The 23,823-nt window shown below is 53.4% G+C and overlaps 5 protein-coding genes across 5 annotated transcripts; 2 read left to right on the top strand and 3 right to left on the bottom strand.

Moving 5' to 3' along the window:
- Positions 1 to 4,908: 4,908 nt before the first annotated feature.
- Positions 4,909 to 6,022, top strand: SAPIO_CDS2974 (uncharacterized protein; the record flags this gene model as incomplete). The annotated part of the gene is made up of 4 exons (XM_016785868.1): positions 4,909 to 5,008; positions 5,072 to 5,299; positions 5,430 to 5,647; positions 5,714 to 6,022. 4 exons carry the CDS (start codon positions 4,909 to 4,911, stop codon positions 6,020 to 6,022), a joined length of 855 nt encoding a protein of 284 aa, XP_016644650.1.
- Positions 6,023 to 10,671: 4,649 nt separating this feature from the next.
- SAPIO_CDS2973 (uncharacterized protein) lies at positions 10,672 to 15,592 on the top strand (the record flags this gene model as incomplete). The annotated part of the gene is made up of 8 exons (XM_016785867.1): positions 10,672 to 10,677; positions 10,781 to 10,862; positions 10,940 to 11,064; positions 11,165 to 11,679; positions 12,034 to 12,235; positions 12,369 to 12,585; positions 13,419 to 13,673; positions 13,791 to 15,592. 8 exons carry the CDS (start codon positions 10,672 to 10,674, stop codon positions 15,590 to 15,592), a joined length of 3,204 nt encoding a protein of 1,067 aa, XP_016644649.1.
- An 842-nt stretch (positions 15,593 to 16,434) lies between these two features.
- On the bottom strand, positions 16,435 to 17,235 carry SAPIO_CDS2972 (uncharacterized protein; the record flags this gene model as incomplete). Its single annotated transcript, XM_016785866.1, has 4 exons — positions 16,435 to 16,933; positions 17,005 to 17,058; positions 17,121 to 17,136; positions 17,205 to 17,235. The coding sequence occupies 4 exons, from the start codon at positions 17,233 to 17,235 to the stop codon at positions 16,435 to 16,437; spliced, it is 600 nt and encodes a 199-aa protein (XP_016644648.1).
- A 2,007-nt stretch (positions 17,236 to 19,242) lies between these two features.
- Positions 19,243 to 21,177, bottom strand: SAPIO_CDS2971 (putative thiamine biosynthetic bifunctional enzyme; the record flags this gene model as incomplete). The annotated part of the gene is made up of 4 exons (XM_016785865.1): positions 19,243 to 19,810; positions 19,921 to 20,132; positions 20,191 to 20,780; positions 20,892 to 21,177. 4 exons carry the CDS (start codon positions 21,175 to 21,177, stop codon positions 19,243 to 19,245), a joined length of 1,656 nt encoding a protein of 551 aa, XP_016644647.1.
- Positions 21,178 to 21,762: 585 nt separating this feature from the next.
- On the bottom strand, positions 21,763 to 23,645 carry SAPIO_CDS2970 (uncharacterized protein; the record flags this gene model as incomplete). The annotated part of the gene is made up of 4 exons (XM_016785864.1): positions 21,763 to 22,278; positions 22,365 to 22,788; positions 22,857 to 23,002; positions 23,136 to 23,645. 4 exons carry the CDS (start codon positions 23,643 to 23,645, stop codon positions 21,763 to 21,765), a joined length of 1,596 nt encoding a protein of 531 aa, XP_016644646.1.
- Between the last annotated feature and the right edge of the window lie 178 nt (positions 23,646 to 23,823).

The raw sequence follows: 23,823 nt of genomic DNA, 5'->3' as shown, positions 1-23,823 counted from the left end.
CGTCGGCGCAACGATCCTGGAGTGGGACAAAAGTCCGTCCATGAGAGCGGAGCAGCCAGGCGAGACAGCGGGGGTCGTTCGTTCCCAGTGCAGCCCGCAAACCCCCACTGTCACTGATCGATAAACGCAGCTCAGCTCCCGGCCCTCGAACCCCCGGTAAGACATGAATTTTTTTCATCCCCTTTTTATCAAGAATTATTACCGTTTTCCAGATTTCGTGGATTCCCTTGGAAATCTTTCAAGGCTAAGAGGAAGGAAGCTGACGTCTGAGAATTGCTCAGGCCGAAATATCTTGACAGCTGCCTACAGGCGACGCGTCCACCAATCAATGCGCCAGAGCCTGGCGAAAGCGGTGAACTCAGGGGCAGTTTGCACGTCTGCTTTCCCATTGTCGTGCGTTCTGAAGTTTCTAATGATGGGTGATGGGCCTTAATCATACAACTGCATTTGATCAACCATTTCTTCTACTCCTTCAGCCTCGAAACTTTCCATTTTCCTCGCTCGACGACGAGAATGCCAGACTACATCCCACCGCTTCAAGTTCAATACAGCGCGCCTGGCTGGCCGAGCGATCACCGGCGACAGCGAGACTGTCTGAGAAAACAAAGTCTCCATCAGCGGGTACGGAAATGCGACGCTATCAATGCCCACACGAAGCCTAGCGAATAGTGGTTTGCCGAGTCGATCAGTGTCTCTCTTCGAGTCCCATCCTATTCGCCCGAACAACCGAATCTGAGCGATGTGAATGGTGACATTCCCCTCTCCCCGCTTCCCACAGGCGGTCGCTCTTTTTCGTACAGACCGCCACTGATGATGCCGCCTGCTGGTTACCTCTTCCACCGGTCGCCCCGTCCGCGAAGTTCGTAAGCGCTGCCCGTCAACACCCGTACAGATACTAAATATTGATTATACTTCTCGGCACATTGGTTCGAGAGTAGTCAGTTCGTGATTTTAGAACAGAGATCAACGGTGTCTCCAGCACTACCCCCAACCCCTGACCAGAACAGTTGAGCCCCCACGTGGAGTAGCATAACATTGACAAAGAGGTATTATGTACGGAGTAGACGAACACGATTTGAGAGGGAAACGGGAGAAGTATCTCCACCACTCTTATCATCTCGAGCGGGTTTCCTACTCAAGAAGGTACAATGTAGCTTCAGAGTTCCCAAGTGGAAAAGTTTCCACGGCCGGGCGTAATGGAGGGACGGGACGTGACGTGCCAGTAGTTTCCAGAGAATCGAGCGTGCATCAACCCCCCGATATGAGCCAACCAGCTGTCTATAAATATCTTTCTTCACGGCAACCAGCGCTTAGGACTGCGCGACGTACCATCATCTCCCAGCTTCGCGATCAACCTCGCCTGAGATGCCTTATTTCACGTTCATCTCCTCTCTTGTCGGATCACCTTCGCCCGTAGACCGAGCAATAAAATTTTAATTGTCCCGAGCCTCGGCCGATTTTCTGTTCCGTTCTATTGATAACCGACCATGTACCGCCTCTCATTTCAAGTCCCTGCAGCTCCTGAATGCAAGTCGAGAGCCGTCGTCCGGGCCTCGTCGGACGGCGACCAGTTATATGAGTGCTGTGATGTTTGGCGATGTACGAAACCTTGTTCAAGTGATGGGCCGCAGAAGCCACAAGCCCGTCGTCGAAGCCTGCACCTCCCAGCCTCTCAGCCAAAGCGCTCATAGGCAAAGGTGAGTTGGCCTGCATATCGACCAGGTGTTCTACAAAGTCGGATCCCTAACACAACTTGACTATAAAACCCAGCTACCTCGGGCTTTAACTCAATCATGTGTTTCGGAAACGCTTGCCGGCTTTCGGCATTTCAATTTGGACTTGAACCTGTTCAAAACCCCCTTCTCAGGGGAAGGGAGAATTCGATTTATCAATCAGCCTTCGAAGGCTTTTCATGGATTGAATTTCTCAGGATCACGTGTCGATTTTGTTCAGCAACTTCGCTGAATTTAATCTTCCGAACCACCCCAAGACACCACTGGTTAGCACCTCGACGAAACCAGCGGATTCAAGGAACTAGGAGGCTTTGAGACGTTGGGCTGAGGGGTCGAAACGGGCCGACGAGGACTACTGCCGTGAGAGACATCGGCGGGCTCATCTGGGCCTTCGCGACGCAAATTGGCGCCGCCGATGCCGGCCCGAGGGAGATTGTGCCTCTTTCTGCACTCTGAGACGGAGCATTGCTCTAGGAATCTTTCGAAGAGTGTTCCTGATCACCCCAAGTCCCAAGGACACCAGGTTGAGGTCGTACGCCGAGATTCTATGAACCAAATTAGGCTTGTTGGGCTCTTTCCGGACCACCGGACCCACCCCCGCTTCTTCCGTCGGTTACCGCCCAGTCCTGCAGACCGATGGCCGGACAACTTGGATCAGAGACGGGCTTCAAAGCTTAGTCAGGGTGGGAGGTCATGGTCAAGCCAAGTGCTATGGCACAATGCATGGTCCCCACGCTGGATCCAGTGCACAGCAACACTGGGGCGGGACTTCAATTGGGGTATCACACGCTAGCAGTGGGCGCCAACGGGAGATCGAATGCTACGTGGTCCTGGTACAGGGCTGCTCTAGCGCAACGCAGATGAGGTCCCCCTTGTCATCGACAGTGGGGACTCGTCTTCTCCATCTCGTTGCCTCTGTTCGCGAAGCTCGCTCAACACGTTGAGGATGTCGTTCCCAACACGCGTCGCCTTTTATTACGAGAACGCACCTTGCACCTTACCGCACCCAACTGCGAAAAGGGATATACTGACCCCGCGATGGGCAACACGATCACCCAATGTTCTTAATTCGCCAATTCCGGTTTGGCCTGCATACGAATAGACCAGGGCTGACGTCCGTTTGCAAGACGTTGAGTCTTGTTCACCAATGATGAAGCATATATTCACCACCGGGAACGAATTGCCTGGTTCGCGCTTACCAAAAGGAGGTCTTCTCTCGGCGAGTGGCTCCACACGATGGATTTGAAAGCCTCGAGATAACAGGGCGGGCGAGATCCGTATGGCTACGAGGGCTCCGGAAGGGGAAGAGCCACCTCCGAACGGTTTCACAGCGTTGAACTAGAACTCCTTGGGAGCTCGTGTTGTTCCTGTCAGGATTGCCCCTCGCCCAATCCACCGACGTGCTCCTGAGGGGATCTCGTAGGAGACTAAACGAAAAAACAACAGCGGGTATTTTTCCTCCCCCCTCATCAACCCCTTTTTCTCACCTCTTTCGCACCAGAATTTCACCGTTTCGCACCTCGTTGGTGATCACGGGCACACACTCTCACCCCTTGTCGCTGCAGTCAGGCCCATTGACACCCTTGTCCTGTCCAGCAACCCTACATTTCTCCATGAAGTGCGTGTTTTTTTTAGGAAAAATTCTTCATAAGCACACAATATTAATAAATATTTTAAGCCATCCTGGCCATGTTTATACTTCGTTCCGGATTCTCAAGACATTCTGATTCTTACAAGTTGAAAACAATCGCGATCGACTGCATTTCTGATCTTTCTTCCCCATTTAAGAACCCATCTCCTTGTACCGAAGGACCAAACTCAACAGAAAACACAATGGGATGCGGTCTGAGAAACCCCTTCAAAGGCCAAAGTGCCCGGAAGCCCAAGGACCGTCGCCCCGCGGAAGACCCAGCCTCAAGGTCCGACTCTCCCTCATCGTCTAAGCTCCGGCCTGTGCATTTTGTCAAGTCCCCTCGCGGGAAGGCACCAAGGAATTCCCCTAGGTCGAGCGAGGCTTCTTGAAAGGTTTCCGGATCTAACCAGACAAGCCAAACACGCGATCCGAAACGATTTTTGTTCCTGTTCCTGGCCCTTCGTGCTTCGATCAGGCGCTGCTCGATAAAAAGAGTTCCATTATCAGTAGCCAAACTACCACTCGGAGGCGAAAAAAGAACATGAAAACGAAAAGAAAAGTAACAAAAAAGAGTAGGCGACGGGTTTCTTCCTCTCTTCTACTCATTTTCCACCGTATGCTCCTGTCCCAGCTTGTTTCGTTCGAGGGAAAGCACCCCCTCGAGGCTTGAGGGATCGAAATCAATCTTTACCGTCTATTTTATTATTCCTTATGTGTTAGATTCACGAAGGCAAGTCTCTTACGCCGTACGATCTATGACTTATTCCTGCCCAGAATGAATGCTAATTGCATCGGCACGCAAGCTAGGTCCATTTTATTTCGCGATATTTTACATAGATGTTTCTCGGCCCCGACTCTACTTAGCGCCAGGCAAATATTGATCAAGTCAGTAGCGCCGCAAAGAAATGAAGACGGCGTTCTCTGGCTGGAGGCAATTGGCGGGTTGGGCTGTTCTAGAATATCTGAATTTCGTTCCTTGGTTATATAGAATAAAAAAAACACGGGGTGGTCGATCGAATAAAAGTTGAACTGTCGTCGCATAATTTTTGTCCGCTGTCAAAATGCAATGTTCGTACTACAAGAGAAAGCCGCCCTGACGCCGATGGTCAGTAATGTCCTTCCGTAATGGTCCGGGTCCCTCAAGAGGAAGCGTTTTTGCGCATGCAGGCTGGCTGTGGATGGGTGAGGCGTCCGCATAATTAGCACTGATTGTCTCGGCTGGGTGCCAATTACATGGGGATACATGGATTGACTGCAGCCAGCTTTTGGCTCGCACGGAAGCCGTCCCAAGACGGGAGACGAGACACGCCAATCCTCCAAGTATCTTTTTCTTCTCATTTCTGTGATGTCTATAGTTGATGTGCTCTTGCATCGAGCTTCTCGGGCGAGACGACAAAATGTATAAATGCGGACGGCTTCTCCCTCGTGCTGAGAATGGGGAATGAGCCTAGAGCAGTTGACACTAGACACCGTCTGCTTCCCCGTTGTCACCGCTGCGCCCGCCTCTCCTCTATAATTCGTTAGCTAAACCTCCAGCGGACAATGGCCCAACCCGTTGACATCGAGATGGGCGAGGCGAATACCAACGACGCCTCCACCCACAAACGCGCCCCAGATCCATGGTTTGAGTATCCCGAAGATGGTAAGTCACGCCCAATGCCGTGAGACAGCCCGCGGGTAGCGTGTGCTAATCGTAGGACGATAGTAATCGATAAAGGCTTATGGGGCCTTAGCTTCCGTCTCTCCCAAGACAACACCCTTGGGCACCACCATCTTTACCAGCCGGCAGCGCAAAGGGCCCTGAAATATCTGGCCGCAGGTGCGCAAAGGCAGTTCCTCGCAGTACTTGAACGAGATAAGAACGGGCCCAGTCCTCCAGACGGCGAGTTTGACGAGCACAATGAAGACCTCTGTCGTATGCTGGAGAAATATTGTAAGTCTTATGTGTTTTCCCTTCTCATGTTAGAGCATCCTCGCTACCAGCGACATCGTCGGGAGAGCGAGGATGCCATATGAAGCGCCTAGTGCCCAATTGATCCTAACCCTTGTTCTTCCATTCGTAGATGTCTTCTTGCTCAAATTCGCTGCTGTATGCAACCTGCCGGTTCCATCAAAGACAGGCTTGAAGCGCTTGGAGGACATGGTAAAGATCCACCTCGGCACGAATCATCAATTGCCGTCGATAGAGAACCCCGAGCAGTACAGGACTTTGGCACCAAAAGACCCTGTGTATCGGCTCATTGACTTTCTTCTGAGCAACGACTGGACAAGTCCCTGGCTTGTATGTACTCCTCTTGACGGGATGACCAATACCACCGGGGTGTAATGGTACTGACCATGCGCTTAGTTTTGGCTGCCGGGCAAGGCGACGCTGATTGATGGAGAGACCTTCACCGAGACTGATATGAGGCGGGTTCACGTCACTGCGATGGTCATCAAAGCCGTTGGTATCGGGCTAGGCTGTTTCCTTCCCGTCTGTCTCCTGATATTTGGTAGCGGCTCGACGCAGGTCTTCAGTGGACTCTCTCTGGCTATATGTGCGGTTGCCGTAGCCGTGATGCTTTACGGTGCTGAGGGAGGAATGCTCCTGGTTCTTACTTATCTAACAATGGTTATCACCGCGGTCTTGACGAGGCAATTCGCATCCTCGTCCTAGACTGTGGATGTCGGGTGTCGGAGAAGGGGTGTTGAATCCGGCTTCGACTTAGAGGAAGGGGAGGAAGGGCGTTGGTCTTGCGGATAGACAAAGGTATCGTGGGGATAATGGTAGTCGAACCTCCTCTTCTTCGACGGCTTTGTCGCGGAGAGATTCGTAATCTGAAATAGGGGAGATTAGGTGCGAAGTTGTCAAAAGTGGCTGGTAGTTAGAAAATGAAAGATGAAAGTGCTCCGATCTTCTCCCAGTCCTGCCTCCTTACAATGCTGGATGATTTTCAAGTTAAAGTGCGGAAGAGTTCTGATAGGATGCAAAAGGAGAAGAACACGGGTGGTGTTTAGGGGAGAAGCAATCGGCAAAGGCTGAAGACCGGGACGGTTGGACGGTTGCCAGAGGGAGAGGGCTCAACATTTCTACTGAGCCTGGGGCAGGAACGCTCCACACAAACAAGGATGCTGTGTTTACTCCTGTCAAGTTTCTCATACCAACACCAGTACGAGAGTACATTGCTGTTCGATACTTGCATACAGAATGAGTGCGATATCGTTGTCTGTATTCAACAATTGAAATACTAGGTAATATCAAGGTATCCATATGTCCTGCTTTCCTTCTTGGTTGTGTCTCGAGCATGTGAGATGGTGACAGGTACTTTGGGGAGAGCACCACCCGCCATCTCTCGTGCATTCTCGAAATTGATAGGACATCAACGATCAATTGTTGATGAACATAAGAAGGGGTGGGGTTCTCTCCACCAAACTTCAAGCCAACCCCAACAGATAGCAGGCGTCTAGACCCGAGCACGGGTTGTAATACCCGCTCCCCCTTTGAGGTGAGCGCGACTAGTTCACGCTTGCAACGCGTCAGGTACTATTGAACGCGGTCGAAGACGTGAGGAGAGCGACGAGGTAATGAAACGCACAATTGTGCAGAGAGACCTCGAGAATGTCTGGTATGCCCACGAGACAATGGTCGATGGAGGTTGTTGGGTGTCCATTTTCTGTTCTTGGCTAGCAGGCAATCCTCGCTGAGAGACGAGCACTGACGATGCAAATCAGGCACACCACCACTTGCATTCGAGGCGAACTCACCCCCTGCAAGTTGCTGTGGGCCGCAATCAAACCCAGCTGTCAATCTGACCTGCTCATAAGCCTCCCTCGACTTTCTTCCATTGGGTTCTCTTCGCTCCCTTTCCCCACACTTGCTACCAAAGTCCTTGACCTCTCCTCTCTGCTGTTCGGGAGTCAATGATGAACGAGGAACCTGTTCCTACATAACCTTGCATTGGTTCATGCTCACCCTCCCAACCTTATTTTTCACATTGGATGTGCTATTCCTTCCTGTGGTTGGCACTTGCCCCGATTCGAACATTGGGAGGCTTGCTCTCGGTCAACGCTTATCGACGAACAGTTAAGAGCGGTCGCTCATGACTCTTTTCCACTCAACCACCTCCAATATCGGAATCCCCGCACAGACGCCCGCAGCTCGAACCAGAAGATTGAGATGAAGGAAGCCGTCGGGGACGGGAGAAAAGTGCGGCTCTGAAAGCGATTTTCTCCATGCAGTTGCCAATTCATGGCGGTCTTGTCCCTTGCATTGCACTTTTCGCTCCGAACCGGGTCTTTGGGCGACCGGAGGCCACGCTGACCCGCTTGAGGCGCCGGGGTCATGACCAGAGCTACGACTCTGAAAGGGAGAGGTTGGCTTTTCCCCGGCCGCAATAAAAGCCCCGCTATTCACGGCCTTTTCCACTCAGCCCTACTGGAATTTGTATTAGCGCATGGATCTGATGGAACGCTTCTGAATGGGGCCGACACGCCATTAGCTTGTCCGCTATTCCCCTATTAGACCCTTGCCAGAGTCGTCGGAGGGGGGCAACTGGTCCACGGTTCCGATTGGCACATCGGTCACCATTCATGCCAGTGGATGCGCACCAACAATGGGTCTCGACTCTCCAGCATTCCTCAGTCTTCCAGTCTGCGCGAGGATCCTTCCATGTGCCTGTCAGATCGAAGTGGTCCTATCCTAGTGTGAAGAGTAGCACTCAGGAACCAAGTCTTCGGAAACGAGTGTTCGAGTTGGCAAACTGCGACTTCCAATACTGAGGTAATTCGGTCATATTTTGCAGCTGGCAATTGGCTGGCCAAGCACTGGCCAGGCGGAGAATGGGGCCTATCAATCAACCATTGCCTCTATTAGTCTCGGGCGCAGTGGTGGAAGGTACACACATACAGATCGCTCCATGAGTGATATCTCGCGTTCTGGTGACAGAGCAACTCAGCACTGCAACTTCATGATGCTTCGAATTGTCCATTAGAGGGTCTTCCCATAGGCCAGTGCCGAGAGGACGTCCTCGCCCTCATAAAACAGGATTGAACCGCTCGGCACTGGGTCTTGGGTGTTCTGCTGTGTTGGCAGTCTCCACGATGGGACATAGGCCACATGCGGCCCCCAACACCATCCACCCAACATGCTGCACATCATTCGTGTCACGATCGGGCAGACATGAAGCCTTGGTTTATTGAGGGCGGTGAAGATATTATCGGAGTGAGGAGTACACACTCTGAGAGCCAACATTGAACTCTCCACGTAGAGGTCATCTACACCACACACGCCTCTTCATTTCATAAAAGGGGCTGGCCGGGGGTCAACCTATCGTGGCACTATTCCTTGCCCTGTTGTCGCCTGTCACATCAGCTTAAAATCCGCCGCGCAAAGTTGATCCGATGTACCATCCGTGAGACGCTCCGAGTGGCAGCACGTGCAGAAGGTACTCCGAATCGCGTGGATTCGCTATGGGCAAAGATGTATTTTAGCAACGGTTAGAAGTCTGCGAAGGCTTTCCCGACCGTACCGAGGTGCCAATTTCTCTCCCTTTCTCTATCCACGCCCTGGGTCTACGCGATTACCCGGTGAACACACTGCCACAATGGCTCTTATCCCGCATGTTAGGCAGTGACAAACCGCCAGCTAAGAGGCTATTGCTTGCATACAGGCGGACCCGCGGGGAAATGTGCGCTCCCGTACATGGTACTGATCTGGATCGAAGCAAATCATCGGACGAACCGGCATTGCGAGGGCTGAACTCGCAGGGGGCCTGGCCTCCTGCCTTTTCGTCCCGTCTTCTACGCGATTCTCCTCCGCCATTTCACGTTGTCAGATTGAATCTCCATCGTGAGGCGGAAGTTTGTAATGGTGTATAGGTCTTCGGACCAACCACTCGCCATTGACACCTCACTTATCGGTTGCTCATACCCTACACAGGCGGCGGTGAAGAAATCTGTTCTCAAGATCAAGATCTGCACAGCCTTCTCAAAGATGCCGCATCCCTTTCTTCTTCGAGTATGACGGGTCGGGCATGAATTCACAGACGTAGACACTTGGATGGCGATGCATGGAGAGCAAGTGTGTGGGTTTGCCATTGTTGGTAGTTCCGACGAGCAAGAAGGGTCAGCGACCAGGCCATGTAGGCTATACCTGTGGTATACATTGCCAAAGGAGGGTGGTGGGGTGGCTTGAGCCTAGAGGAACCGTCCAGGTTCCAACTGTAGGTCTTACGGTCTTTCCTTTCACCGCCGTTACGAGATGCGCGGGTACCTCCTTGCCTAAGCGCATGCGGCGATCCGATCCAAGCGCGCTGTACGAAGTAGGTCTGTTGTTTTCCGAGTTTCATGGGGGATGTCACGCTTGAGCTAGAAGCCAGGGGCTACAGCATGATCCGGGTGATGCGAGGGACATTGTTTGTGCGACGATGGGGTCCCATCCCTGGGGCTAGGGCCAATTATTCTCCCCACCACACGCCGAGCAAGTGCAAAACAGCCATGTGGGGGATGCGACTGCCGTGCGCTGAGGCGTTCTTGTGCAAAATGAATGGTCTTCAGCAGCGAGACGATACGCGTCGCAGTGATGGATTAATCGCAGGTCAACACAAGCCAACACTAGTGACGCGGAGCTGCTCTTGAAAAGCCGACGCTGCCTTGGTGGAAAAATAGAAAAAGAAGGGCAAAAGGAAACGGATAGGAAATGTGTCTTAACTTCTCCTAGGTTTGTTGAAGAAGTGGATAGGGTTCTTTTAAAGGAAACCCGATTCCATCCGACCCTGCTGACCATACCCAACAAAGCAAGCCCGCGATTGCCGAGTTCTCCTCCCCGAACGGACTAGGAAGTGTTCGAACATCGACACCACCATCTCTCGAGAACCTCGCGAGGACACAACCGAGGCCGAAGAGAGCTTGTCTGAATCACACTCGACTCAAGGGGACTCTAAAAGAAAACTTTATCAATACAGTTAATTCGGGTATCACAGTGCTCAATGGTTTCAACAACCATGTGCTCTTATAGAAGGTAAACCTGTGATCATTCTCACGGAAGCGGCAATGGAAAAGATGTGATGTTGTGAGTGGAAGGAACGAACTACACTACTGCACAAGAAGCAAGGAAAAGAATCTCCTCTTCGCCTTGGTGCAACCCCGCTTCCTGCGCTAGATTTTGCCCCAACGCATTAGTCGATATCGTACCCGACCTGAGAAACTCTTTTTTCGTACTTGGCCCAATTTTTACGAGTCAATTCGTCCAATTATAACTACGGCCCTGTGAATACCCTCTCTTCTGGAACTATATCCCTAGTTGGGTTGATGTTGGAGGCTCGAACAATGGTTGTAAGTTCACCTACACCCACGCCCTCGAGTCTTACGGACCAGACTTGACTTCTCTCGAGCTGGGAATATAAGCACTCACGCGTGGTAGAAACTGTATCCTCAGATCGTGTTCTTCGGCGACTCGCTTGTGCAGGGCGCCGCCGAAGTACAAGATGGTTTCTCATTTCAGGGGGAGCTGCAACATCGTAAGTCCCAGCCCTTTCACACCCAGGAAGCGGAAAACTCCAGTATAACTACGGCTGCTTACTATAGCTGCCTCTAGGAGTTATCCGCCGGTATGATGTCGTCAATCGAGGATTTTCAGGGTATAACACCGCCAACGCTGTCAAACTCCTCCCTGAGATCTTTGCGCCTGCTTCAGACAACACCGCACGAATAGAATACTTTGTACGTCCCCCGCATCGTACTGAGCGACAATGCTTCGCTGATCGCAGGGAGGGTTGATATCGTGCATACGGACTAACATGGGTTTCTCTTCTCCCCACAGTTCGTGCTCCTTGGAGCCAACGATGCTGTCATCCCCCTGCCCTCAACGACCCAGGGCGTTCCAATCGACAAATTCAAAGAGAATCTTAGGCAGATCGTAACGCACCCCATCATTACGAGCCACAACCCTAAGATCTTCATCGTGGCGCCTCCTCCTCTCGACGAGATTCATGCCTCGCAGCAGGACATCAGCAACGGCCATCCACAGGGGACACGGACGGCCAAGATCAGCGCCCAGTACTCGGAAACCGCCCGAGAGGTGGCCCGCGAGGTTGGCGTAGAGATTGTGGACCTCTACAAGGCCATCATGGACAAGGCGATCGAGCTGACTCCCGGATTTGACGGCGGCGCAGGAAAAGTGCTGGGAACGCCGGAGTGTGGCAAGCAAGGGGGGCTGGAGAAGCTTTTGCGGGATGGATTACACATGAGCGGAGATGCTTACAGAGTATTTTATGAGATTGTGAAGCCGAAGGTTGAGGGAGACTGGGCGAAGGCACCGGAGCAGGAGAGGGCTGGGTATGTGCATCCGGACTGGAAGTTGATCAATCCACCCGAGTGAGAGACATCCTGGTTTCGCAGTGGACACTCCAGATGGTGGTTGGGGCGCTTCACTAGAGATCTGAGATTATCCGATACAATTGATAAGTGGAGTCTAAATGGACTTGCCAATTACGCTTCTCGAATGCAGATCCGGTAGACTTAACCCCTGAAGTCTGAAGATATGAACTGATGGAGCTCTTTCCGGTGCCTGAAGCTAATTTCCCCAACCCCACGTTCCCACATTTCGAAATGTGGGAGTCGAGATTCTTCCATACAAAGTAAAACGTTGATTCGCAAGTCGCAAGTCGCACGTCAAGATGGCTGAATCAGCAATTCCATCCAGCCACAGTGCAAAAGCCGGGCTTCGCAGCACAATGTACTCCGTACACCTCGCAAGGTGCTCCGCTCCGACAAGATTGGCTGGCTCAACCAGGCTGGAACTGTGCAGCGTGCCTGCCAAATTAACCAGGTTCCAAAGCCTTCCTTGGAAGTATCTTTGATTGCTCTCCCCCCCTTCGGCCAGCTAATGTTTGTACTTCGTCCGAAGTACGAAGTACAGAGTCTCGACGTTTCAATTTTCAACTTCGCATTCCTCATTCCTCAGGCCGTTACTTCGAATATCCATCATCCTCAACATCTCAACCTTGGCTCTTGGCTACAAATAGAAACAAAATAACATCCTCTCCTTCGACCTCGATCTGTTCAACGACTCCTTGCGTCCTCTGACCGCCCCCACAAACTCAATATCACCACAACCCGCGATCGCCCACCTCCGAACTTGTCAACAATCTCTCCCCCTTTCGACCACGCTCTTCCCACACGCAGCTTGCGCCCCCCGCGACCTCCCGGCCGACTCGACCCTTCCTGCCGAGTTTACGATTTGTATGCCTGATTAGGCACGACGCCCGCCTTGCTCATTACGAAATCAAACTTTGTGGCAACGACTCATCGGCCAAGCCTCCCGCGACAAACTTCGCAAGCTTTACTTGCGTGCCCTGCCTATTTTCTAGCTGCGTCGATTATTCGAATCCAGAGACTCTGAAGAGAGCCCCGAAATTATCGGATTTCGTCGACAACACTTTTGGTGCCGGTTAATAAGCTCCATCTTTAGCTGCAACATCCTTAGAGATATCCTTCAGCTCGAGCCATCTGCCACCTGCAGCAGCCTTGTTGTGTCACCGACGCTATCCTACCCACTGTCGTGACTTTTAACCCGCCGACTCCTATTCTTGGCGATTTTCTAGGGACGAAGAAATTAATTTGCCGATAATCGCTGTCTGCCGTTATCTCCCCAAGAACAACGAGAGAAGGAAGGACATCGCCGTCAAAGACCTCGAGGTCTTTTTCGTGCGATGTGGTGGACGAGGGGGTCCTCGTAAACAACGATATTCTTGGATCCCAGAGCTATCCTATTCACGCGAAAACCCCACCGAGTGGCCGAACGAGGACCGTACGACTTTCCTCGAACACACCGCGAGCCGTTCACCAACGCTCTGTAGATGGAATCTGCCCAAGCTCAACTGAAGCCAGTTCTCTAGTGAAGTGCGTCAAGCTGGCCTGAAGCCCCGCCATTCGCCACGCGTCCGTTTGTTCTCCCTCGGTAACACAAATTCGATTTGCGTTCCAGGAGTCTCACCCTGCCGGGCAACGCGCCAACCGATTCTGAGACACTCTACACTTCATTGACCAAGAGATCGTTCCATTCCTGCGCCCAGCCTTCGCCGTTACCCAGGCCGCCCCTGTCCGTGTCTGTGACGAGATTTCCTTCTTCGTTGACGGCATGGATCAACGGTTTGCGGTGACCCGTGACGAAATCAACGGCATTCAAATGGACTTGAAGCACCTGCAACATACCCAAGCCAACCACGCAGAGAGACTCTTCCGTCTGGAGCGCCGTCAAGCTGATGATGCTGCCATCAAGGCTGCCTGGTCGCCATTCCCAGGCGTCTTAGCTACTACCCCTCAACATGGTATGGTTTGCCTTTTTCTTTTCTTTTCTTTTTTCGCACCGGGGTTTCAGGCCTTGTTCTGTTCTTCATCTGTATAGCATGGCAACTAACATCTGACGTTGTGTGATTTTTCTCTAGGCCCCGTTTCCATGCCTCCCAACGATGATGACCTAGATGACTTCGACAGCCATCTGATGGGCTCGCTTCACCTGCCACCTGCCGATGAGGAACCAGTCCGACGCGGAGCTGCTTCGCGTGCCAATAGTGTTCGGTTTGACGAGAGTGCTTTGCACGGGTCCAGCTGGGGTGGCGGCGGCGTGCAGAACAGCCGGCATTCGGGAGAGTTTGTCCGTCCCGGCAGCGGCCTCTTGATGGAGCGCTCATTCTCGCACAAGTCGGATGGCAGACACAGTTCGGCGGGTCATAGCGTTCACTCGTTGCACTCTGCGCCTTCTGTAGGACGAGCTAGTAGTGTTGGCGGAGACGCCGAGTCGCCTCTGAGCATACCCGAGCCGCTCCCTGCGCTTTTCTCCCTTAGTTCGGTCCCTTCGATTATCCGTTGCTGGCTGACGACCCAGTTTGCCCACGACATGCTACTCTACGCCGACGTCTGCACGGGCTCGCGTAGGTCGACGGTCGAGTACTCGCTGGTCAAAAGCCTCGGGCTTTTGGAGGACGCCGAGATGGGATTCGATGGCATCACTCGTGTCACGCTACCGGTATATCTCGCCGAAGCCATTGTATCTCAACAAGCCAGTCGCTCGCAGAGTCCGTCGCACGAGATCCATATCCCCAGCATGACGGTGACGTTTGACATCATGGGAAGGGGGGACCAGCCCGACGGCGGCAGCGGCGCAGACCCAAAGAAGGGCATCCGCATCTTCATTGGCAGCGATGCCCTGCGAGCGCATTCGGCGGACGTGCTTCTTTCTCGGAATCAGATTGTTCTTTACGGGAACGATAGGAGCAGGCTGACGGTGCCGTTTGTGCGACCGGAGGACGAGAACGTGTTTAAGAATATTTGCACGATTAACGTGCTTCCTGAGAAGCTGAGACTCAATGCGGCAGCAGCGCCGTTTGTTTCCGGCGATCAGAAGACGGTGTCTCGCGATGAAGAAGCGGGGAATTCCACCACCACTAGGGATGGGAGCGTCGTGTCGGAGTTGCGGAAGGACATGGATGCCTCCTCAAGCCATCATGCGATTTCGCCGACTACTGACGCGCCCGCTCGTGCGATTTCGAACAATAAGCTTGCATCAGGGTCCCATCGAGGAAGCGAGGTAGATGACAACGATACCCGAGAGAAGGATACGACGACGACGAATAAGAAGCTCGACGGTACAGATACGAGCGGCCGAGAAGACGTGGCTTCCACGCACATGTCGACGAGCAACGGAGCGGACGGGCAATCGACCGAGTCTTCTCGTCGCGACACGGCATCGGGAATCTGGGGTTCATGGCGACAGGGAACGGCCAACGGGAACGAGGCTGGGCAGCGCGAAAGCGGGCCTTTGAGCGGATACCAGCCAGCAGGCACCCGCGGCCGGAACATGAAGGTACTGAAGCCTCTCAAGTCGAGCTCGTCGGCGCGCACGGGGGCTTCTTACGAACCCCCGCCGCCATCGCGAAACGGTGGAGAAACGCGACGCAAGAGTCAGGGGGCAGCGGGAGGAGCAGCAGGCGAGACTAGCACTAGCTCGAGCTCTGGTGGTGGCACGCTTCGTTGGGACACGAAGCGCACGGCCAGCGTCGCGAGTCTTGCGAGTCTCGGCGAAGCTAGGTCACCGGTGACGCAGCAGCCGCCGACGGGGACGGGGCATACGCCGACGCTGCCATCACGAGAGGCGCGGGGATCGCAGAGTCTGCCGAGATCGGCTAACCCGATAGGAGGGGCGTCGGCGTTCTCGTGGATGAAGAAGGCGGGACCGTCGGGCGAGTAGGCATGTCGGAGGTACTGAGCCCCTGTCCGGTTTTTGTTATTGTTTTGCAGATCTTCGATGGGGCTCGCCCGGACTTTTAAAGCCTGCTTCGTTGCTTCTACCGCATGCTTGTCGTCTCTCCCTAGTTTCGCGTGGTCTTTGATATTTGTTTTGCTCCCACCCCTACACTGCCTGGAGTGCACTATTAGAGCCGGTTCTCCTTCCCTGGAATTGGGACGGCGTGGCCTACTTCTGATGAGGCTAGTGCTTGACGCGGGTGGGTTAGTTCGACGTTGGAAACACTACGCAGGACATGGATGGGAAGGGTACAACTTGGCTTGAAGTATTTTTTTTTGAGTCCGGGTGCTAGGAAAGAAAGAGAGAGAGAGAGAGCACTTGACTCTCCTCGTACTGGGATACTACAAGACGGGTCTTCGGTCCCGCCAGAAGAAGAAATGAAAAACTAGAGCTATTACGCTAGTCGTCGCGAATAGACCTAACAAATCTTGATATCTTTTATTTTATTTGTACCGTTGCTGGGTTCGTAAGAGGGGCAAGGAGAGAGATATCACCGTCCGACATACACACGTTAAGTAAAAAGAACGGGTGCGACATGACTGCATGACTGTAGCATTAACAGTAGACCGAGAAGGTTCGAACCTCGGAGTAAAAATGTACAATTGGACATTGAGCAAGGATTCTCACCTTTGCTCAAGTATTTCCCTTTCTCTTGCGAGGGGGAAGAAATCATACAACAGGGGAAAAAAGCAACACGCAGGATACCCATGATCTAGCAGAGCTAAAAGAGTCTATCACACCCGCCCTCTCCGCTCTTCACTCTCCAACCCAGAGCACACCTCCCCCTAAATCCTCGGCGTCAAAGCCTTCAGCGCAACCTTGGTATCCGCCGCCGTCTCCTTAACAACCTTGATAACCTCCCTAAACTCAGGCACGGCGGCATCGCCCATAACCTCATAAACCCAGCCCTCGGTGGTCGTGACGACGGCGCCCGCAGCGGCCAACCTCCTCAGCGCGACGGGGACCTCCTCGGGATTCGCGGAGCTCACGGCATCGGCCAGGATGTAGACGTTGTGGCCGGCCTTGAGGAGGTCGAGGGCGGTCTGGGTGACGCAGACGTGGGACTCGATGCCGATGATGGCGACGGAGGAGTTGGGCTCGAGGGAGGTGGCGACCTGGGGGATGAGCATGGAGAAGCGGGTCTTGTCGTGGTGGGGGTTGGGGCCGAGGTGGGGTTGGAGCTCGGGGACGATGGGGCCGAGGCGGGTGGCGTTTTGGGTTGTTGTGTGGATGGGGATGGAGAGGACTTTGGCGAGTTTGAGGAGTTTTTGGGAGGAGAGGATGCTGGAGATTGGGGGTTAGTAGAGATAGAGAGTGAGTTGGGGGGATGAAAGGGGGGAGGGGAGGGGACGGACACTTTGTCGAATTCGTGGATGGTCTTGCGGAATACTTCTTGGATGTCGCAGACGCTTTTTCCCGGAAGATACGTTAGTTATGCGGAGATGACTATGATGTTTCGTTGTGGTCTTACAAGACGACGGGTCGCTCTGGAAGAAGAAGTGTTAGTTAGAGGCCTTGGAAAGGGGAAAGATAGGGTGTAGGAGGAGTGAGATACCGATGCGATGGGCGACAGTGGGCTTAGACATGGTGGATGAGAGTCGAGCTGTTGGGAGAATCCGAACGTATCGTGGTGCGGATCGCGGTGGTGTCCTGGTTGCGACGAAGGCGTTGGGGAGGAATCGGCGAGTTGGGAGCGAGGCGCGGAAGACGTTCATAGGCTTCTTGCTTTAACGCAAAGCTGGCGAGCTCGGAAACGAACCTGTGGAAGGAGACGCAGAAAGCTGGAAAATTTCGAGCCGAAAAGGAGCAAAGATAAAAAAAAAAGAGAAGGCCGAGTTGAAGCTGGATAAGGGAGCACAGGGGTGACGTTGAGCTCTTATTGCTCTTGGTTGAGCGGGCGGGGGGGAATTTGGCGGAATTGGCTGACGCGGGGTTTCTTTGGGGACAGGAACTTTGAACTTTTAGACGTTTTTTTTTTAGTGCCGAATGATCTGGCGTGGTTCTTGACTCCGTATGCGGAGGTGGGGTACTGTAATACGGTAATATCAAATACTGGACGTTTTAGTGGAAGAACGTTCGGTTGGAGCACGAAGTAGCAGTACTATACTAGACGCACACCAGCTTAGTGCTTCGTACTTCGTATGAGCTCCGAGCTGGAAGATCTATTCGATGTACTTCCAACTGCGAAAGTAGTCCACCTAGATTACATACATTCTCTTGATTTTATTGATCAATTGGATTCTTCATTGGATATTGCGATTGGCTGAGATGCATAGTGATGATCACTAGGAGTGTGTGTAGTACTATTAAATAATTGTAGAAGGAGCCATTGTTGTATTGACTAGATAGGAAGGAATTGGCCCTTCGCTGCCTTCCGTTTTATGTTGGAAAGAGTGGGCCAATTCCATGGAAATTATCCTAGTAATTTCTTCCTTGCCGAAACAGTTCCTACGTCACAAACCCTAGCCGAAACCAGTTCCCATTTCCAAAACGTTTTCCTTTCTATGGTGTGACCTTGGTGCGACTTCGGAAGACCCTCTGCCGTCTAAAAAGGCCTGTTTTACAGTGGCATTTTGGGAATTCCGTGACATCCGACGGTATTGGATTGTCCGATCAGGTCCGAGCTAAGTTTTGTTTCCATATCCCTGCAAATATTCCAACAGTACATGGTTCGCAATTGTCGATTAAATCCACCCACTGTAGCTGGTGGAGGGTCACTCTAAACTACGTGTACAACACCGCTGAGTTCTTAGCGTACACTGCGCTCCACCCCACTAATCCTTGCGGGGGCGTAGTGGGGGAATGGCGCTGCGGGGCAGAGAGAAACCCTGGGGAACTTGGACACGATAGTGGCCTTTTATGGGGTCATAGGGCGCACGGCGGCATCGATTGATCTCCGATGGGACGAGAAGCCCCAGAATTAGCTGCGGATGTACCTCGGCACCTCGGTATCTATACTTGGACGGAGCAAGACGTTGGCTGCCGGGAAAAGTAGACGACGAGAGTTACGGAGAGTTTGCGGAGAGTTGCGGAGACTTACCGAGTACATTAGTGTTGCGCATTCACTACCCACTCACCTGGGATCATTTATTTGGAATAGATGGGGGATCTCTATCCACTTCTAGCTTGGGCTCGGCGGAGCTGGGGCTGCAGAGAAGTGTGATCGGCTTGCATGCAATCGAACGACTCTGCAGGTTCTCTTTCTTCTGTTGTTTTTTTTTCTTTCCCCAGGTTAGAGGATCTAGAACAGGAGGTCTAGATGGATCAGATGGATAATGTCGACTCAACCACTCCATGTGTGAGCCCAGCTCCTACACTCCTATCCTCTCAGTAAGAGGGTTGGGAGGGAAACGATATAGTAGAATACCCAGCGTCATAGACCCTCAGACCTCCTCAAGCTTAGAGAACTACTGCTGCTACTGCTCGAAAAGACGCCTGCCTCCATTCACATTTCTCAATGCACCTGTAAATATAGTAGAAATACTAGAAATGCTCTCCAAGAACATCAACCCTTGGACACCTGCAGCCAGCTTACCCACACCCCAACCCTGAGCTCTCGGCCCCCAACCCCTACTCTCTTCCGAGCACATCCATCACAACTTCTCGACCTTAGTCCTCTTCAACCACTCCAAATCCCCCGCAACAGTCTCCTTTCGTACCCTAAACAACTCATCAAGAAAAGCCGGCACGAACCCCCCCGGGCCAACAACCCCCTCCCTCTCCGCCGCCCTCTCCCCAGCAATCCCGAAAACCACCAAAGCCGCCACCACGGCGACCAACCTATCCCCGCCGTACGCAGCCGCAAACGCCGAGATGGTCGTCCCGAGAACGCACCCCGTCCCCGTCACCCTGCCCAGCATCTCGTGGCCGTTGGAGACGGCGAAGGTCCTCGTGCCGTCGGAAACTACGTCCGTTTTGCCGGTGCAGACGACGATGTTGCGCTCGCGGCGCGCTAGCGTCGATACGAGGGTTGCTTTTTCGGCGACGGAGAGCTTGTGCGAGGAGTCTACGCCGCGCTGCTGCTGCTGCTGTTGTGGGGAGTCGGGGGCCGTGAGGGAGGCGACGGTGAGGATTTCGCCTTCGTTGCCCTTGATGATGTCGAGGTAGCCTAATCCCATGATGGTTTTGACGGCGTTGCGGCGGACCGCGGTGGCTCCGGCGCTGGCTTTCCGTCAGCTTTTTGGACTTGTGTCTCTTCTCTTTTTTTTTTTTCTTTTTTTTTTTTTTTTTTTTTTTTTTTTTTTTTGCGATTTCTGTGGAGGAAAACTCACCCAACGGGATCGTAGACGACCGGTCCTCCCGCAAGATTATACGCCCTCAAGGCCTTTTCGTAGTTCACCAACGCCTCGGGGGTAACAGTCCCCATATTGACGACGAGTGCGCCTCCTAACTTGGCAAGGTCCGCCGCTTCCTCGCCATAATTGGCCATGATGGGCGAGGCACCCACGGCAAGCGCAACGTTGGCCGCAAAGTTTTGCACAACCTACCCCAGTTGTCGTTGTTAGTATCTCTCTCTGGGACACAGGGCGACATCTACGCACCAAATTCGTCATATTATGCGACAAAGGATTCCCGCCATCAACAGCCCCAACAACCTCCCCCACCAAGTCAAGCACCACCCGAACACTTTCCACCCTCTCACCAGCACCCGCGCTCCTCGTCACGAACGCCGGCGGCGTCCTCACTAGCTCGAGGAGCCTGCGAGATTCCGCTTCGGGGTCAGCAGCCGCCACGATGGCGCTGACGAGGGCCACGCCGTCGGGAGCCTTGCCGTCCGTGGCGGATTGGTAGAGCACACGCTGGATGTTATGGGGGTGGAGGCCGCCTATGCAGACGGTCGGGGTGGTGGGATGGGTCTGCGCGAGGGAGGAGAGGATGGTGCGGAGGCCTGCGGTGCCGATGATGTTTTTGGTGTTGGATTTGCTGGGGGGGATGTCAGCAAGTTTGTTCTTTTTTTTCGTGGTCTGTGGGGATGGGGGAGGGGAAATAGAGTACGTGGAGGTTGAGAAGATGGTACCGATGCCTAGGTAGTCTGCGCCTTCATCGCAGGCTTTTTGGGCTTCTTGGGTGGTGGAGGCAGAGACGCCTATGATTTTGTCGTCGCCGAGGAGTTTCCTGGCTGTAGGTAGATCTATCATCATACATTAGCAAATTCATTATCACTCTCTCATGACCTACGTATATTCAGCACCGAATCATTCTCCAGTGATCCCGGCAGATGGAGATTCTCAAAAAAACTCACCCATATCATCCTGTCCAATGTGAACCCCCTCACACCCAACAGCCAACGCAACATCCACGCGATCGTTGATCAGCAACGGCACGCCATACTTTTTCGTCACAACGTGCAGCTCCCTCGCCGTGTCGACAAGAACGCGCGTGTCGCTCGTCTTGTCGCGGTACTGCACGAGCGTGACGCCGCCCTTGAGAGCGGCCTCGACGACGGAGACGAGGTTCCGCTCGCCGAGGATGGCGGGGGTTGAGTCTGTGACGAGGTAGAGGGAGTAGTCGACCGTGGGCTTTCCCATTTTTAAATTCTCTTCCTTTCTTACTGTGCAGTTTGTAATTGACTGAATCCGGGAAGAGTGCGTTGAAATTGAGATGAGGGTGGGAGTAAAGTGTGGAGGGGGATGAATGAGTCTTTGAGGTCTTTAGGGTGATGTTGAAAATTACGAAATTTTTGGCGGGGGCGGGGCGGAGATGAAATGAGAGTATCGGACCAAGACCGGCGGTGATGCGGGGCCGAAGGTGTCGTGGTGGTCGCCGATGCAGCGTTCCGGAGGCCGACGCAGATCGTTTCTCAAGAGCGCACACAAGATATGAGATTTTTCTTTTTGATGGATGCAAGAACAATCATCTCCGAAGTCAGGGGTTTTAAAATCACCATTGAAACTAAAGTACAATCTCTCCTTGCCAAGCAAAGCACGCCATCGTCATTTCATTCTCTTAAGGCGATCGACTCATGCGGAAAAATAGCATATAGATAGAGAGACGTACGTCGTATAGGTTACGAGAAGAAAAGCTCACAGCCCCGAAAAGAAATAAAATAAAATAAAATAAAAAGATAATCTCCCCAACCCGCCCCCATTTATCTTCATTCCCTCCTAATCATCTCACGGCTCCGCAGGTGTAGAAGGCGTAGCAGATTCGGCAGGCTCGGCAGGTGCAGAAGGCGTAGCAGATTCGGCAGGCTCGGCAGGATCAGCAGGTGTAGCCGGTTCCGCAGGCACCTCAGCAGCCGGAGCCTCAGCCTCAGCCTCCGCCGCTGCAATATGGATCGTCGTAATCGAACTCTGCCCAACAGCAGCAGTAACAGCCCCATCCGCAACCGTAACCTCCACCTCCGCGCACTTCCTCTCATTATCCGAAGCCCAAGCCGTAGCCTTCCCCGTCGGCGCGCCGTCTCCACTAACTTTGACCGTGATGTCGCCCGCGCCGCCCTGGCTGATGAGCACGACGGCCACAGAGCCGTCCTCGTTCTTGAAGGCCGCCACGCGCACGCCGGAGCCGCCCGATGTGCCGACGCGGACGGCGTTGGGGCGGACGAAGCGGGACCAGTTGGCGAAGGCCCAGAGGCGGGTTGCTACTTCGTAGTTGCCTGTTTGCTGGTCCACGCGGATGATTTTTTCCTGTCGTCGATTTTCATAGTTAGCAATTTCTCGTCTACCGACTCACCGTAGGGGAACAGAGAACAGAGACCGGAGAGAGAACTCACATTCGTGTTCGGATTCGGCCACTGAACCCCCTCCCAATAAAGATACCCTCCAGCATTGTGATTCATAATAGCATCCATAATATTATTCGCCCACGTCAACCCAGCCCCGGCCCCTCCCCCGGTCCAGGCCGTAGACCACTGCCCGTTCAAATCGCACTGCTCCGAGAACCACACGGGAGCCACCGTGTTGATCTGCCCGTTCGCCGCGCTGAGGTACGTGTGCGTCGTCACCGCCTTGAGGCTCGACTCTTGTCCCGCGCCCTTGATGGCGTTGACCATGGCCCCGGCTTGGCTGAAGCCGCCGGTTTCGCAGCAGGCGATGCCGACTTGCGAGGCGAGGCCTTCGCGCTCGATTGTGGGCTGGAGGACTTTGATGAATTCGGCGGCTTGGTTGCCGTTCCAGAGGGCTGAGGCGTAGGAGGCGCTGGTGCGTGTTAGCTGGAATAGGATTCTGGGATGGAGAGAAAAAGGGGGAAGGGGGTTGAAACGTACGAAAAGTCAGGCTCGTTCATGGGACCGAGATGCGTAATGTTCACTCCTGCTTCGGCGTAGAACTTGACGTATTGGACGAGGTAGTTGGCAAAGGCCTGGTACCACTCCGTCTTGAGGTTTCCACCGTTGTTTTCGTTATTGTTGGTCTGTCCCAGTGGTTCACATTAGTCTGTATGCGCCAAAATTGAGAAGGAAACCCAGAAACCCCCGTCCCAATAATAGGACTAAAAAAAAAAGGTAAAAGTCCAAGTCCAAAACGAAAGCAAGAGAGATCCTCACCTTCATGTAAAACGGCGGGCTCCACGCGTTCCCATAAACATACTTCAACCCATACTTCTCAACCGCCGTCTTCGCAACCCAAAGCTGCCCACTATCCTTCCCGTCCCACTTATACGTCGGCTCCGCCGTCGGACTCCCCGGATTATCCGGCGCAAAAGTATTCATCCAATCGCTCTCGCTCGAGAGCGAACTCCCGATACCGTTCCGGAGGATCGAAAACCCGGCGCCCTTCTCGGTGCTGAAGAGCAGGTCCATGAGCTCGTCGCGGTTCTTCTCGCTCGGGTTGTTGGTGATGAGGTTGGCGCGCTGGAAGGCCAGGGAGAAGCCGAACCCGTCCATCTTTTGGTAGGTCTTGGTTAGGTCGACGGTGATTTCGCCGCTGACGGCTCCAGCACCGCCGCCGCCGAAGCCGGGGAAGCCGCCGAATTGGCGCTTGGCCCATTGGAGGGGCGTGGAGGTTGCGGGGTGGGCGGCGGCGAGGACCGCGAGGGATATGTCTGTGAATCTCATTGTGGGTTCCGGTCGAGGATTGGCTTTGGATGGAAAGAATGGAGGGGGTAAGGAATGGAAGCTGCTCACAATCACGATTGACGAACGTGTGAGTGCAAGAACAGGGTAGGGGAGGTCAAGATTGCTTCATGGAGGGATTGATTCGTTTTCACAAGTTACTTATATATCGGGAATAAGA

Source organism: Scedosporium apiospermum (genome assembly GCF_000732125.1).
Source record: "Scedosporium apiospermum strain IHEM 14462 chromosome Unknown SEQ_SAPIO_0087, whole genome shotgun sequence".
NCBI lineage: Eukaryota > Fungi > Ascomycota > Sordariomycetes > Microascales > Microascaceae > Scedosporium > Scedosporium apiospermum.
The sequence above is the reverse complement of the archived record's forward strand: the minus strand, read 5'-3'. Positions and strand labels throughout refer to the sequence as shown.